The 17,161-nt window shown below is 39.4% G+C and overlaps 1 protein-coding gene across 2 annotated transcripts in view; it reads right to left on the minus strand.

Moving 5' to 3' along the window:
• The window catches only part of LOC310741139 (protein unc-13 homolog B-like), an 81,815-nt gene that overhangs the window by 35,072 nt on the left and 29,582 nt on the right, over positions 1–17,161 (minus strand). For both annotated transcript variants that reach the window (XM_083568673.1, XM_083568672.1), the window contains exons 6-10: positions 16,436–16,509; positions 14,493–14,550; positions 12,818–13,031; positions 2,822–3,115; positions 1,127–1,217 (exon numbers count right to left, since the gene is read on the minus strand). In XM_083568673.1, the coding sequence (XP_083424799.1) occupies positions 1,127–1,217; positions 2,822–3,115; positions 12,818–13,031; positions 14,493–14,550; positions 16,436–16,509 (731 nt within the window). The remainder of the gene's footprint in view (positions 1–1,126; positions 1,218–2,821; positions 3,116–12,817; positions 13,032–14,492; positions 14,551–16,435; positions 16,510–17,161) is intronic.

Genomic DNA, 17,161 nt, shown 5'->3' on the forward strand with positions numbered 1-17,161 from the left:
ACACACACACACACACACACACACACACACACACACTCAATAATTTACATTCCAATTTTCTTCTCAATGTACCCCCATTTTCCCAAAAATGTTGTTGAAAAAAGAAACCACGATTAATCGGTTATTGATTTTAGCAACAGGGCTGAGGTGCTCATAAAGTCACGGGATTCTCACAGGATTTATTTTTTTTGCTACAGTTATTTATGAATTTCACAGGTAGCGCTAGCTACCAATAGCCAACAAGTTTCAGTTTATTCAACCGAATTTTGCATAAATATAATACTTTTCTGAGAAGATCTAAACATAAATTTCTCAGATACACAAGCCATCTAGCTTACATGAGCCAACCTGACAAGAATTCTCTGAGGATCTTTTGATCACCTTCTTAAATGCGATAAATATAATCCCGACACGCAAACTAATTCTAGCGAAGGAAGCCAACCTTATGAGATTACTTAAACTATTTCTAGCTATATTAATGAATGTAATTTTCATAGCTACAGTATACAGATTTCTCAAATCATGCTAATAATAAAATGTACATTTTCTAAAGCCATGATGTCTATAAACACAGAAAACAAGCAGGAAACAGATAATAACGAAGTTCATGCATAAGAAAATAGGGAGGTATCTTGTTTATGCTCATGTTTCTGTCCAGGGTCCCAGCATTTACTAATCCTTTCCTGCTGTGTGCACATATTTAATTAGTCCTTCAGATTTTATATCTAGAGAGCTTCTGACCTTTACAGATTAGAGCTATAAGGACTGAAGAAGAATTTACCTTACGGACATACCTTTGGACCCCACATCCCATTCTTGGAGTATTGAAGAAACCCCAGTGTGATATAATTGGCCATTTTTTATGTAGTGGCAGTGGCTTCAACATGTACCATTAGAAAAATGTGGTGAAACTCAACCAATCAGAGATCTTTCAATGAACTGAAGAATGAAATGTGACTCATACTTACCTGACAGAAGATTTTAAAATGGTATTATGGTTGTAATGAGATGTTGGAAATAGGGGTAAAGAACAGGAATAGATTTCTCTATGGTGTTTTAAGTGAAGAACAATAAGTTAGAAAAGGCACAGACAGAGGAGATGGAGGTTATGAGCTCCCTACTATACCTCCTGGAGCTGAAGTCTCACTTTGTTGAAGGCCTTTATCCAGCGCACTCGGGAAGTGGAGACGGACAAAGCAGAGATGTCCTCCTGGGAACTGAGACAGAGACGGATCTTTGAGACAGGTTTATAGTTTAGTATGTGCAATCAGTTAGCCAGAAATCAAAAGCATAGACCAGGCCATGAATTGGGGTGATATAGCTTTAGGAACTGAACCTAGTAGTCCTCATTATAGTAAAGTTCCAAGAATCACTCAACAATCTAATTAAACTTCTTCCCATCATCATAATAACTAGCCACGTTGTGGACATATTATGAGATTTACATTTATCTGCCATTTAGTTACCTCTTCAAATAATAAGCACAAGACAAAACAATTTAGAAGAAAACCTTAACTGTATAAAGATTAATTTTTTTATGCGTACATTTACATTTATTGCATTTGGCTGATGCCCTTATTTAGAGCGACTTACATGTATCTCATTCATACAACTAAGCAGCTACGGGGTTACGAGCCTCAGGGGGCCCAGAAGTGGCAGTTTGGCGTGTTTGGAATGTTAAGATCCAAAGTCCAATGCCTTAACCACTGATCTACCACCTCCCCATGCAAATAATTCCTGTAAACATGCCACAAATTATGACTGATACATGGCTTTTACCGTTTGCATTTACAGCATTTGGAAGGTTCTCTTATCCAAAGCAGATCTACATCTGAGCAACTAAAGGTTAAGGGCCTTGCTCCAGGGCACAGCAGTGGCATCTAGCTGGCAATGAGATTAGAACTCATGACTTGCCTATCAAAATTCCAATGCCTATCACTTCCCACATCATCTTGTCATCTCCTACTCACAATACACTGATCAGGCATGACATTATGACCACCTGCTTAATATTGTGTTGGTCACGCTTTTGCTGCCAAAACAGTTCTGACCAGTCGGGCATTCAGAGCATTAACTTCTTCAGCAATTTGAGCTACAGGAACTCGTCTGTTGGATCGGACCACACAGACCAGCCTTTGCTCCCCACGTGCATCAGTGAGCCTCGGCCACCCACGACCCTGTTTGCTGGTTCACCGCTGTTCCTTCTTTGGACCACTTTTGATAGATACCGACCACTGCAGACCGGGAACAGCCCACAAGAGCTGCAGTTTTGGAAATGCTCGGTCCCCGTCGTCTAGACATCACAATTTTGTCCTTGTCAAACTCTCTCAAATCCTTACGCTTGCCCATTTTTCCTGCTTGTAACACATCAACTTTTAGTACAAAATGTTCACATGCTGCCTAATAAATCCCACCCACTAACAGGTGCCATGATGAAGAAATATTCAGTGTTATTCATTTCACTAGTCACAGTTATAATGCCATAATGTTACGCCCAATCGGTGTATATTTCCTATTAAGATTCCACTTGTTACTTGTACTTTACACAATAGAAAAATTATTTCAAGATGTTAGGAAGCTGTGGTCAAAGTGCAGTGACCGCCATGATAAAGTAATGCTTAAGGGTCCAAGAGTGGCAACTTAGCTAAACTGGGGCTTAGACCCCTAGATCAGAAACTAGAGCCTCAACCACTGAGATACCACTTCACTAACGATAAAAAAAAGAATATTTGGAAATCTTGTGCATGATTCTAACACCATATTTTGTTATTATATTACTCAATTAAGCACAGAACCTTTTATATATAGTAAGACAGGATACCTTTTTTGAGATATTTCTGGCCTCTTCTCAACTTGGGGAATGTTGTCATGCTTTAAAGTGCTGCTTTCACACTTTCCCTTCTCTTGAGAAGATTTCGACCCCTCAACTGCTCCCCAGGAGGCATGACCATTGGCCGGATGGTGTACATTCCCAGGTGGGCGATATCCTGTACTATGAAATGAGTGGTAAGACTCCTTTAGCTCTGAACCTGTAACACCCTCTTGGCCCATTTCACTTGGAGAGCTGGCTTGACTCAGGTTTCCTGAAGATCCAAAATGACTACTGCCGGCAGGACTAATTTGTGCGCAGGGGACGGGGAAAAAAACCACAATAAGGTTTAAGTATTAAAGTATTACATAGTGAGTGTTATATACTGAATACAACAATCAGCTAAAGGATAGGATGAAAGTAATGGAATAAGATGAGCTAGGATGGGATAGTATGAGAAAACTGGAACACACAAGACACACACTTTGATATATCACAGAGGAAAACACTAGCACTAATGTTGACGTTGGTTCATCATAAATAGTTTGGGAGAGATTTATGATGCTACTAGCCTTTTTGCACTCATAAGTTCCTTGCATTCCTGATGGAATCCAGAAGATAGAGCTGCAGAGGATGGGAGCTTGATCTGAGATTCCTGCTCTTTAGGGGAAGGACAATCTAGCCCGAGGGAGGACATACTAATTTGTGAGTCATCTAGAAAATGCTGGTCCTCATACTCGGATCTGTCTACATCTATTATAGTTCTGTGTATCATTTCATTCTCAATTTGATTGATATTTTCGTCCATTTCCTTTGAAATCAAAAGGCTAACGTCTGGTGAACATGTGTTGCATGGAAAACCTTGTGACTCAGGCTGAGCTGTAACCACACCAGAAGTCTGCTTTTTCATAGGTACCGGTGCTTCCTTTTGCCAAAAACCTATTTTTGCACCAAACTGTAGTGCTGGGTCATGAGTCGATGCTTTTGGCTTCTCTTCTGAAAACAAACTTGCTGAGAATGATTTCAGTCCAGACAACAGTCCACCATTATCTGATTGAGGCTTTGAAGGAAGACCTTCACTAGCTGCTGAAGGACCATAAGACTTCCTGGAATTTCCAGCATCTGTTATAAAGGTAAGCTTCGATGGCAATAAACCAGCTATACCAAACATGGACTGGGATGGTTCGGACACAGAAGGTTCTTGAACTGGTCCTGACTTGCCGGTCAATGTATCTTCAAAATCACTAAAAATGACTGGTTTCCTTGTTACCATGTCACATTCAATGACCGTATCATTACTAAGTATAATAACTTCAGGGTTCAAACTTGCAGGTGCTGAGTTTTTAGTTGTATCAGACTTGATGACTTGGTGCAGTGGTTGCTCAGTTAAAATGGAGTCTGTTTTAATTACATTCTCAATCAACTTTACATGTCCTGAAGGGGGTGTTACTACATCAGTAGGAACTCCTTGATCTTGAACAGTAAATTCAGGTGATGGAGAAGAATTAAAATTTGGTGATGCTTCTGCTGGATTGACCGTTTGATGAGATTTGAACTTACCAAGGAGGTCACTTTTTAGAGAATCGGTTGCTAAGCTACTTGTGAAGCCAAAGATTCTGGTTGTCTGTTGTGACTCTGACCCTTTAGTAGATGTTGACTTATAAAATGAAGCTTGTGCTGAAGAGAAAAGACTGCTTGATGTTTTTGAGGGTCCGGTGGTACCTGAGAACATTTTAGACATGAACCCAGAGACTACATCAGCTGATGTGTAAAAAACAGACTTCTCAACATCAGAAAGTTTTTGTTGTCCTTCTTTGTCTGCAATTACACCTTCTGGTGTAGCAAAATCTTCTGTTTTATGCTGTGGGCAAACCTCATTTTTCTCAGGCCATGAGTGAGTATTGCTAACTAATTCTCCAGATAAAGCAGCAGACTCCATATTGTCTTGGCTTGCTGCTGTAGGTTTTCCCTCTATAGTTTCTTTCTCCATTGCAGTAGTAAAATAACAATTATGTTGTTGTGATGATGCTGATTGTGGGTGCAGCATTATTGTTTCATAACCCTCAAGCTTTTTTGTACTTTCACCTGAAACAGTGTTAGCTGATCGTGAACCAGAAAGTTCAGAACTTATAAGCACAGATTTTTCAAACTCAAGGTTATTTTCTTCACTGAATAACACATCATTCGAGGTACCTCCCTGAGAACAAATTGAGGAACCAACAAACTGTCCGTCAGCTTGCGGTTGCTTGGATGTTACTTCTGTCTGACTGGTTAGTATTGAACTAGGGCTACCAAACCTGGCAAGCAGCCCTCTTCCTGACTGTTTAGGAGTAATGCCACCAGTAAAAATGCCTCCCAGTAATGATGTTGAAGATGAGGGCTCTTGTGGCCTTGTCCCACCAAACATAGATAGCAAACTTTTTCCAGGTGGTACTTTTGATGCTGAAGGTCCACAATCCTCTATATCTAAACTGGAATTTGATCTCGGGCCAGAAAACACAGAAAGCAGACTCTTGCCAGAAATGTAATTTTGTCCTTTGGTAACTGGAAAAATTCCACCAAGTACAGATCCAGCTTGGGGGGCTGAATTTTGCGAACCTGACCCACTGAACATTGACAATAAACCAGATGCTGCATTCTGAGCAGTAACCCCAGGTCCTGAAAACATGGGAGGGGTTGGTAAGCTACTAGCTGATTCTGTATGTACAGAATTCGTGTCAACTAATGAAGTAATATCCTCCGGAACAGTGGACGAATCTTCCGCAGAAGCACAAGTCTGTATATCTGGTGCTTCATAGGCTTGATAATGACCTTCACTAAGCTTTGACAGCAAACCTGTACCTGGACTTTCATCTAAGCGAGAAATAGAAGTTGGTTGAGTTTTGGAGCTGAAAATGGACGGTTCATCATCAGGTAATGAAACAATACAGTCTGGTTGTGGTGATGTGGGAACACTAAATACTGATGGTATATATTTTACAGAAGACCTGGTAGATTGCTCATTTTGCAAGGAACTCGTTCCAGGGGATTGGTCAAAATCTATTTGCGGGGCAGTGCTAGCATTTTGCTCATGGTGCGGTTTTTCAAATGTCGAAAATACTTTATTTGGTGCGCCTTTATTGGCGCTTGATAAAAATCCAATCTGAACTGGTGTTGCTTGAGGTGTATTCTGTTGTGGACTATAAACACCAAGCAATGAGAGTGGACACGTTCTAGGTGGATCTTTTTGAGGAATTGCTTGTTGATGTGGTTTTTGTACACCGCTAATTATATCCTTTTCCTGTAGCTGTTTAGGGGGCACTTGATCTGGAATTTCAGCATCATTTATTGGACCAGTTGTTGGTTGAGGGGTGGATAAAGGTTGTGAGGTAGATGCACCAAGCCTAGAAAAAAAGCTTTTAACCGGACGCTCATTAAAGTTTGAAAGGCCACCTAATATTCCACCAAGAATAGATCCTGATTCTTGCGAAGCAGTCTTTGGAGGATCTTGAGGTGCAAGTCCATGAGATGATTGCTGACTGGTAGATCTAGTTGGTGATGAATTTTGAGGTGGATTTGAACCACTAAACAAAGTAAAAGCCTTAATACCTATCGTTTCTTTTGGGGCCTGATTTGATGATGTGCAAGTTTGTTGAGTACTAGTGGCATCAGGCCCAGAAAATGAATCTATGCTTGATGTTTCTTTATAAGGTGCTTTTTCAGTTGTTTGATCGACTTGACATTGAAAAGTTGATTCTCTTTGAGGAGGTACCTTTTGGGGGCTAAAATCAGTAAACATTGACAGTAGCCCTCTCCCTGCAAGTTCTTCCTTTTTGGTGCGCCCAGGAAATACAATAGAAAAGCCAAACAATCCACTTGCTGATTTCGTTGAAGGTTCTGATTTATTATAACAGGTTGGTGGTGTTGCTTGAGAAACCTCTGAAATCTGTGATGCAGTCTTAGGCATTTGCTCCTGAGGTATCTGTGATGCTTCGGAAATATCTGACTGACTACCCATGCTCAATATACTCGATCTCTGTGGTTTCCCAACTCCTTCAGATGTCGAAGTCCTATGATAAACATAGTCTGTTTCTTTAGCATAATTTCTTAACCCAAAAGATGGAGGTGCAGAAGGGATTTGTGAACAGGATTCCTTCAGTGGCAGCACCGAAGTAGAGTTTTCAAAGTTTAACAATTCTCCCACTCTCTGTACTCTTTTAAGGTCAAATGCATTTTCCTTAGTCTGCTTTGGTTCACCTTGAAAAGATTTGACAGACGCTTGATTCAGTTTCTCTTTTCCGAGTGAATTCCTGAAAAAACTTCGAAAGCCTCCTTGATTTTGCTCAGGTTTTTCACAATTTTTTGGATCTGTTGAAAAAACGGGTATGTTGACAGGTATGTCTGTTAAGTTTGTAGAAACTTCACAAGAAGAAGATTGCTGAACATTTACAGATGCTTCTAGGACTTGAATCAATGCTGGATTTGGAGCATTTATGGCAGTTGTGAATGTTTTTGAGCCAGTTACGCTTCTGTTTGAATCAGATTCCTGACTTTTTCCAACAAGAGAAGAAAAGACAGACGATAATTTCTTGATTGGTTTCTTAATCTGTTTCTCTCCAGGCTGAACTCTTTTTCGCCATTCTTCCTCTGAAGTGTCATCGACATGCTTTACTTGTAATCCAGAGGATGAACGACGTCTCTGACGAGGCTGGTAACACGTGTAAACGCCTGATGAGTGTGTTGTTGCGGTTGGGCAAGCAGAAATGGAGACTTTTCGAGAAAGCAGTTCTTTGTTTTTATGGTTTGATTCATCATTAGCAATAGTTCCATTAACTCTTAGATCTAGGACTTCCAGAAAAGAATCCTGGTTAGCAAAACCGTTTTGTGTCGGTTGCCTGGTGTCCATTTTAACCTTGTTTAATCGATACGAAGAAAAATCTATAGATTGTTGTCTTTGAGCAGGAATGGAGCTCTCAAACATCTGTGAGAACCTTTCCAAGTTTAGATTCATGATCTCATTACCCTTCCTATACACATCTGATAGGTCGAGGGGTGCGTTTAGAAGCCGAGCCTCACTCTGATCTTGTCCTGGGAACCAGAAGAGTTCATCCTCGTTGTACAGAGGAATTTTGAAACCACACACAATAACCATCTCATTGTTGAGCAAGGCACATGGATAGTTATCAGATAGCTGCTTGTTTTCCCACAACTCATCTTCAGGAGCACATGCATAAACATACTGACCGGAGCCATCTGTCAGCAAGGCATAGATATACTCGTGATCAGTGTAGACAAAGTATCCACAATCTCCATCATCTGCCGGCCACCACATACCTTGCTCTAGAAGTAAGAGCCATTGTTGGTACCATTCTGTATCTTCAAAATATGCATAGTCCTCAATATCTACAGTTGTTGCAGAAGTATCATTCCAGGCATAAGGGCAACCAATAAAACCATTGCCTTCGGGATGTCCATTTGTTCCTGTAGAATAATTTTCTCTGTCAGCAGAGTAAGATACATTTGTTGGATGTTGCTCGTAATAGCCTTCAAGGTAAGCTACACTATTTAAACTGTAGCAGCTGTCCTCGTTGAATGACTGCAAACTACCAAAATTAGCATTGACTTTTTTGCTCAAATCTAAGGCGCCCCTTTTTTCAAAACCGGAGTCACAATTATTGATCAGGTCCAAACTGCTATAGATGCTCCACTTTTTTTGCACATTTAAATTGTTGGCTAGGTTTCTTTGATACTCTTCCTGCTCCAAGCCAATTTCATTCTTTTGAGATTCTTCTAGACTTGGTGAAAGACTATATTCATATGGATCATAGCTCAATGACTGGTTATTCAGTTCTCCCAGAACAGAATTATGGCTCCAGTAGTGGTCATAGGTAGGTCCAAAACCATGAGATGAGTTATTGTGAAAAGAATGCTGCTTTGGGAAATTATATAAAAAGGGGGAGCTCTGTGCTAAATATGGTTGTGGTGACTGTAAGTGACCTGAGAGGCTAACGTGGGAAGACATGCCATATATATTATTTACACCATTTGAGGAAAGATCGTGGAAATTTGCCGTCTGTGGCAAATGGCTTGTGCTATTTGAAATATAGGTCACATTCCTTTGTTGTGATCTTTCATTACTTGCCAAAGTCCTCAGGTCCAAATTATTGTCATCACTGAAGAGAGGTACATTCTTTATGCCAGTGCTTTTACATCTGTTTTGGCTTCTGTCTGTTTCTTTGTCTAATTCAACGTTGGCTCCTGAATGACATTCATCTGAACACTTTTTTAAATTGTTTGAAATCAAGCTCTGGTCCATACATTGGACAGATTTCACCCTGGAATCAGAGGAATGTTGGTCTCTCACTACGGTCTGCTGTCCATATATTGGCACACTTTGAAAACAACTCTCTTGTTGTATACTCTGTTGGTCTTGGTCACATGGATCCCATTTATTCTGTGAAATTTCATCAAAAGAATCATTGAACTTGTTAGAAATTCCAGACAATATTCCAGACCGGGGATCTTTTTTTCCTGAAGGAGGGTACTGTTCAAAGGATTTGCCCTCTACAGAACTCGATCTTGTATTTTGAGGTTTAAACTGGGGTTCAGTTGACGCAATTTGAGCGGCAGATAAATGATCCTGAGATGGTGGTGGAGGTTGCTGAGAGTCTGTAAGGTCTCTGTGTTGAGGTGGTTCTGAACCTGATAAAGAAGCTCCTGACGGAGGAGGTTTTTCTGCTTGCTTATGAGCATGTGGCTGATTTTCTAGATGGATTTGAGCAGGATTCTTCGTTTGACATGCTTCATTTCTGATTTGTATTTGGTTCGAGTGCGACCTTTTTGGAATGCCCCCAAGAGAGGCAAAATTCTTAAGACCAGAAAACAAGCCTTCTTCATCAGAATGCAGATCAGTTTTGGAACCGGTCATGTCATCAGAAGATGATGATTTAAATAAGGTAGAAAATAAGCCTTTTTTTTTCTGCGTTTCTGACTCAGAAGTATTTGGGTTTGACGTTTGTTGCATATTATTCATTTGTTTGTTCACTGCCTTTGCTGGTTTTTGGTGTTCACTTAAACCAGTAGCTGGTCTAAAACTCTGGTTCACTAACATCTGGCCTCGTGGACTTGCAGGCTGCATCTTTTCATTTGGTTCATTCTTGAAAAGGCTTGAAAACCAACTAGTCTCTAAAGTCTGCTTAGACTGCACCTCAGCAATATACTGACCTGAGGATGTGGCTTTGTTGGAATTTGAGGAAAATCTAGTTGCAGAGGTACTTTTAGAGGGAGCAGTCTGATTAGATTTGGCTGCATGCTGTTGTGAACTTTGAAATTCACCAGTATCATCACCTGAGGCAAATTTTAACAGTCCAAAAAACATTGCCTCTTCTTCTTTTGGGGGCTGCTGCGTGGGTACTTCGTCTCCCATTTTGTTCTCAGGCAAAGATTTCGCCTCTCGGACATCATTTTCTATCCTGAATACAGGAAAAACCGTTTGAGTCTGGTGCTCAGGAGGCATACGAGGAACTGGAGAGATCAGAGAGCTAAATGATTTCTTTAAGGGCATAAAAAATCCTAAATCTGCAGTAGATTTTGGAGACTCATTGATGGTTCTAGTCTGATCTCCACTATGCCTGAAATCTTGCATATCATTTGATCGATCTACTGAATGTCCGCGATTCCTTCCAAGCTCATTCTTACTGATATCTTCAGAAAAACTCTTGCTAGCCCCATAAGCACCTCCTATTGAGGAAAGATTTGGAGGGTTTGAGAGCGTCAGGGCTTCCTCTGTGAACTCAGACTTTACAGAGGAAAGTTGCTGGAATTTATTTACATTTTGATTTATGTGCTTATTGTTTTGTTGGGGAATTTTCATGGGTATTTTTTGAAGCATTTGATGTGGCTTTGCATCTGATGGTTGACTAGGCTTCAGGAACGTCCTCTCATCAGGTGGAGTTTCTTGAGCAGGAGAGACCACAGCAATCGGTGCCAGACTTGAAGACTTTGTCATTAACGAAAATAGCTTTGATAAACCAGAGCTACCTGCAACATCATCATATTCTTCCGAACTCTGAACATTATTTGAACTTGTTTGTTTTAAATTTGGTGCAATTCTGTCAGTTAAGGAGCTAATCAAGAAGTTAATGGCATTCTTCTTGCCTGATCCCTGTTCAGACAATTTGTTCTCCTTGGCCTCTATAGAATTGACTTCTTTTAACTCCTTAGAAGTGATGCCTTGGTCATCTTCAAAAGATCCTGTCCTTACACTGCCCTGGGAGGACAGCCTCGATTCACTTGTTTCAGGGAGGAAACCATAATTATTTATCTCCTGCTCTTTTTCAGCCAGATATTCAGACACACTTTCCACTAAGCACTGAAGTTCATCAATTGGATCGACATATTCATCAACGGGTTCCTCCACAGGTGATAACATAACTTCTGGGGTACCTCCCCCAATTTTACCCTTTGTAGTCTTCTTATTATGATATCCCTGAGCTTCGTCTCTGTAGTGTTTATAGTGCTGATGAATCTCTGAGCAGAATTCATCTAACTCCTCCTCAGATCCTTGCATCTCATCAGAGCCTTCAGAATCAGGCTCGATTCTCCTTCTAAGTCTTGTTTCTTCTATGTATTGATATGCAATGCAGTCCCGTGACGTGTTTTCCACGTTGTTTTTAGCCTGCATTCTAGTTTTGTAGAACAAGCCATTTTTGTATGGCATTAAGCAAGGCATCATCTTCTCATCTTCTTCTTCCATTTCTGCTACTTGACGTAGTACAAGTTCTCCCCGTTTCTGACGGAGGAGAGCAAGATCAGTGTTGAAAAAGTCTTTAATGCATTCCGTATTTGTCTTTATAAATCCAACTGGCTCTCCAGTCTTTTTTCTAAGTCTTCGGTCGATAGTGTTGTAACTCTCTGGATAGGCAGGATTCAGTGATGTCTTTTGGGGTTGCTCTCTAATCATGGAATTCTGACCAGATCTTTTGAAGTGAATGATATTATTTGGATTGCCATCCTCTATATCCAAGTCACAATCTTCTTCATCAAGGTTATCATTTAGAGAACCTTTGCTCCACATTTTATATTTGAGCTCCCAGTCCTCTACTCCCATACCAGAGTCTACAGGAATTATTCTAACCCTCCCTCTGTCATTTAGGGTTCTTATAGAAAGTAGCAGGTTGATAAAAAGGAGAATTTAAAAAAAGAAAAAGAGAAAATAGAAAAAAAAAATCAATATTAAATCAAACAGAAACAAAAGAAGATTAAAAATGTACCAAAAGTGGAATTTGATATTTCTGTAGTGCAAAACTTTTAAAGTAAACTCTAAACATGGTTTTATGAGGTATATATACACCTCATAAAACCATGTTTTAACATTGTAAGATAAAAAAAAACAATACGTCGAACCATTGTAACTCCGGGACCACCTGTGTGTGTGGTCCCGTAGTTACAATGGTTCGACGTATTATTATTTTTATCTTACAATGATAAACACTGATTTACGACTGGGCGTTGCCAGGATGTACGCGTCTCCCACCTTATGCTCGCAAACGATTTACAGATATCAGTTGTCTCTGTGACGGAATGCTTACTTTCTCCTGGGTTTTTGGTGTTTCGAAGCCCAATTTGATCTTTTTTTTCTCTCCTTTCTTTCGGCATCACCAGATACCGAAACAGAGCACGTACGGCTCCACCCTCCTTCCCAGGAACCGGCGCTCGTTCACACAAAAGACATTATACTTTCCCATACTGATCATTCTTTAAAACTCCTGGGTAGGCTAGGCCATGTCTTGATTTACGAAGGGGTTTAGTATAAAATTCCATGTTTTTTTATAGATATTACATTAAAGCTTTTCGGAAATTCCCTATAACAAGAGGCATTTGGGTTTAAAATTCTAATTTTACTGCTTCAAAAATTTTTTATTTGAAATATCCAATTTAAATAGTGGCCATGTTAGACTTCAGTCCATCTATAAACTCTTGGATTAAACTGGGTCATGTCCAACTGTTGCAGAATAAGTGGATTTTTACCTGCTTGGATGATTGTCTCTGTAGTCCAGTTCAAAACTATGCACAGAGTCGGTGCAGGAGTCGGCGTGTTGCTGGAAACGTGGCCCCACCGGATACTGGTGTACTGAGGAGTTGGGCTGGGCTGTGGTGTGGTAGCGTGGGGGCAGACTGTTGCTTGTTTCGCTCCTGTAGTCACTGTCCCGGTCGTCCATTGCACTGTCCAGATCATCCAGTGCTGTAAAGGAGATATTACAGACTCAGGAAAACGTTTTAATTCAAATCTAACTAAATGTTCACATTATAGCACTGGAAGCTGGATTTCGTAAATGTTATAAAAGACTGCAACATCATGCGTTTGTATTCGCCTGTTGCTTAAATTAAGACTTTAAACCATTTAAAACAACATGCTACATGAATAACAGTTGACACAAATAACAGACACACACACACACACACACACACACACACACACACACACACACACACACACACACACACACACACACACACACACACGACAAACAATGAGCCTCATTACTCAAGCAGGGTATGAATGAAGAAATCCTTGATATTTATTTATGCAACACATTTATAAAATATACACAAAATAATATAAAATCTATTTAAAAAATGCAGTCAAACACATAAAAATCCATAAGTAGACTCGATCTTACCAACGTAATGCTAATTATTTCCCAATAAATACATATTGTGGTTTATTCCTCTTATACCACAGCAGTTTTTTATTGTAACAGATTGTATTTATTTTTTTGAACAAAACAAAACTTTTGTCCATACAGTGTGGCTTCAAGTTAGTTCCTGATATCATCCTGTTATCACTTATCTTATAGCAGCTATAAATATTCTTTCCACAGAGATATTGCAAAGCAAAAACCTCTGAAGTGGAGGAATATCTACTCACTTCAAATCCTTCTCACAAAACATTTCACCACAACAAAATGTTGCAAAATGACATACTTGTGAATCAACAACTTCTGACTGATCAGAACCAAGAATTCTAAAATGCTGTGGCATAATAATAATAAAATATATATTATATATATATATATATTTTTTAAAGAATCTTAAGTAAATATTGTAAATATTTATATAAAAAAAAAGTGTGTGGGTTTCTCTGGTGATTTTACTGATCATGATTAGGAATTGGGTAAAATCTGGGCAGCATATCATTTAGAAAACATGCACTTAAGCCGGGAAAGCAAAAAAAAAAAAAACGAGGGACTGAAGGAACAAACTGAGGAAGCAACCAGCACTGAGACCTGCACCGAACAGTTTAATGTTCTCCTCGATTTCCTCCGATTCAACTCAAACCCTTCAAGCTGAGCGGTTGAGTACAGGGAGAACACTGAACGGTTCGGTGGGGAAAACATTAGGGAATAATCTGCAGCATTAGGACAAAGTGATCATTACATACTTTGGGATACTTCGGGCCATCCGAAATAGCTGCCTGGTAAATCAAACATCAGACACGTGAAAAGAGAAGAAACGATTCAAACATCACACTTAAAACGTTCAACCACAAATCATGCAGCAGGTGTAAGATTTCCTTCAACTTACACGTCGGCTTTTAAAATATCGCACAGGGACAAAAAAATCTCACTCCTGGTAACAAAATTCTCAGATTGATAAATGACTAAATGGCGCCACTTAGCGTGTGGAATGTATTAATACTCACAACATTGAGAGGCAGCCAAGGGAAGAGGACGCCGTACTCCATCATCCTGCAGCGGAAACTGATAGGAAAGAGAAATAAAAGTCACATTTACATGCATTCATTTTAAAAAAAATTATAAATTATTATATATATATATATATATATATATATATATATATATATATATATATATATATATATATATATATATATATATAAAAATGTAATTCCCATTTATCACGGTGGTTACGTTCCAAAACAAAAACCATTATAAACAAATGGCAGCCCAAAAATGCTATTTTAAGATATACAGTACTCTATTAACATTTTACTTCATTTTATAATTAATAATTATATTTTTATTAATATATATCATTTTTCCAACAAAAAATAAGTTGTTTGGTCTATTGTGTTATCTGCGAGAGACCTGGAAAATCAGCCAAACTAATAAGTTATGTGAGGAATGAAATTCCATGCTAAACCGGGGCACGAGATTCGAACCGCGGTAAAGGGGGAATTACTAAATTGAATCTCATGTATATATTTATATCAGCATATATCAGAATCATGTATTTTTTGCAAAAAGGTCACATTTTTACACTGCAAAAAGTCACACAAAAATCACAAGCAAATCAAATCAATCACAGTTTAATTTCATTTAGATTGATCATCATAATCGTTATTTATTCTACACATGCATCTCCTAAAATATTGCCGAGAACCGGAATTATACACACACACACACACACACACACACACACACACACACACACACACTGATTGTTTATCAGGGCTGTCAATCGAATAAAATATTTTATCGCAGTTAATCACATGATTGTCACGAGTTAACTCACGATTAATAGATTAACACAATTCATTTAATTTCGCCTTCTTTAATTAATTATAATTTTTTATAAAAATGACAGAAATGTGCGATGCAATTAACTTTCTTTCGGCTTCTCCCGTTAGGGGGCGCCACAGCGGATCCTCCGCATGTTAGATTTGGCACATTTTTACGCTGGATGCCCTTCCTAACGCAACCCTCCCCATTTATCCGGGCTTGGGACCGGCACTGAGAGTGGCTGGGGTTGGTTCCCTGATCGGGGATCGAACCCGGGCCGCAGCGGTGAGAGCGCCGCATCCTAACCACTAGACCACCAGGGAACCTAATGTGCGATGCATTAATCGGGCATTAAAAAAAAAAAGTGCCGTTAAACACACACATAAAGAAGTCACTTCAACACACAGCACACCCACTCAAAACACCATGCTGAATTCTGAGCCCATACCAGCGGTGGGTTTTCTCTAAAACTGATGGGTTAAAACAGAAAAAGAGGATAAACCACAAACCATTTACAAAATATTAAAACAAATAAAACAATTTTCAATACTTTCTCCAACCACTGTAGTTCTCGGTTCAGTTCCTCCATAAAAAACAGGAAATGGTTTGGGTCTTGGGATTATATCTTCATCCTGATGACCTGAGGAACCGGCCAATACCAATTCCTCTCATAGGGTGCCAAAACTATTTGTTGCAAGCAAATTGGTATTATTTGTGTTTTTGAAGTCATTATTTCCAGCCATATGTAGTTCTTCCCCAAACCATTACCATAAAGTTCTTAGGAAGTGGCAGCAGAAAGCCAGATCCATGAAGATATGCTTTACATGGGCTGATCTGGAGTGAAAGATCTGGAATGTCTTACTGTAGAGCACATTGAACACCTTTGGGATTAATTAGAACTTTGACTGCACATGGTATAAATTCACGGACAGAGGAACGACTATAGACTGTTGGGGACATGACGACATGCCAGAGCACCATCATGCAAGATGTGCAAAGATCTCACTTGGAGCTGAAAAAAAAATCTTGTCCAATCAGCAACTCTGTGCATGAACATGTGACGAACAAGCAGATTCGAATTCTAAACCACTTTCAACAGGAAACAGGAGCTGAGGTGCCTCACCTCATCGTGCATCCCCATGGCATTGATGCTCTCCAATTTACAGGACCAGTAACGAGCCTCGTCCTCTGGGATGTCTGTCAATTAAGGCAAAGAAATATCTGAGACCTGGGTGCTGAAGACAGTGTTAGATATAATAATAATAATAATAATAATAATAATAATAATAATAATAATAATAATAATAATAATAATAATAATAATAATAATAATAAGACAGACAGACAGACAGACAGACGGACAGACAGACGGACAGACAGACGGACAGACGGACGATACGGTGCATCCAGAAAGTATTCAAAGCGCTTCACTTTTTCCACATTGTGTTGCTACAGCTTTATTCCAAAATGGATAAAATTCATTGTTTTCCTCAGAATTCTACAAACAAAACCCTATAATGGCAACGTGAAAGAAGTGTGTTTAAAATCTTTGCACATTTATAAACAATAAAATAAAATATTGATGTACATAAATAATCACAGCCTTTGCCATGACACTCTTTTGAGCTCAGGTGCATCCCGTTTTCACTGATCATCCTTGAGATGTTTCTACAACTTGCTTGGAGTCCAGCCGTGGTAAATTCAGTTGATTGGACATGATTTGGCAAGGCTGTCTAGATGAGGTACCACAGTTAAGAGTGCATGTTAGAGCACAAACCAAGCCATGTCCAAGTCTAATGAATTGTCTAAAGCAGGATTGTATTGAGGCACAGATCTGTGGAAGGGTACA

The sequence above is a fragment of the Silurus aristotelis genome (genome assembly GCF_946808225.1).
Source record: "Silurus aristotelis genome assembly, chromosome: 18".
NCBI classification, from domain to species: Eukaryota; Metazoa; Chordata; class Actinopteri; order Siluriformes; family Siluridae; genus Silurus; species Silurus aristotelis.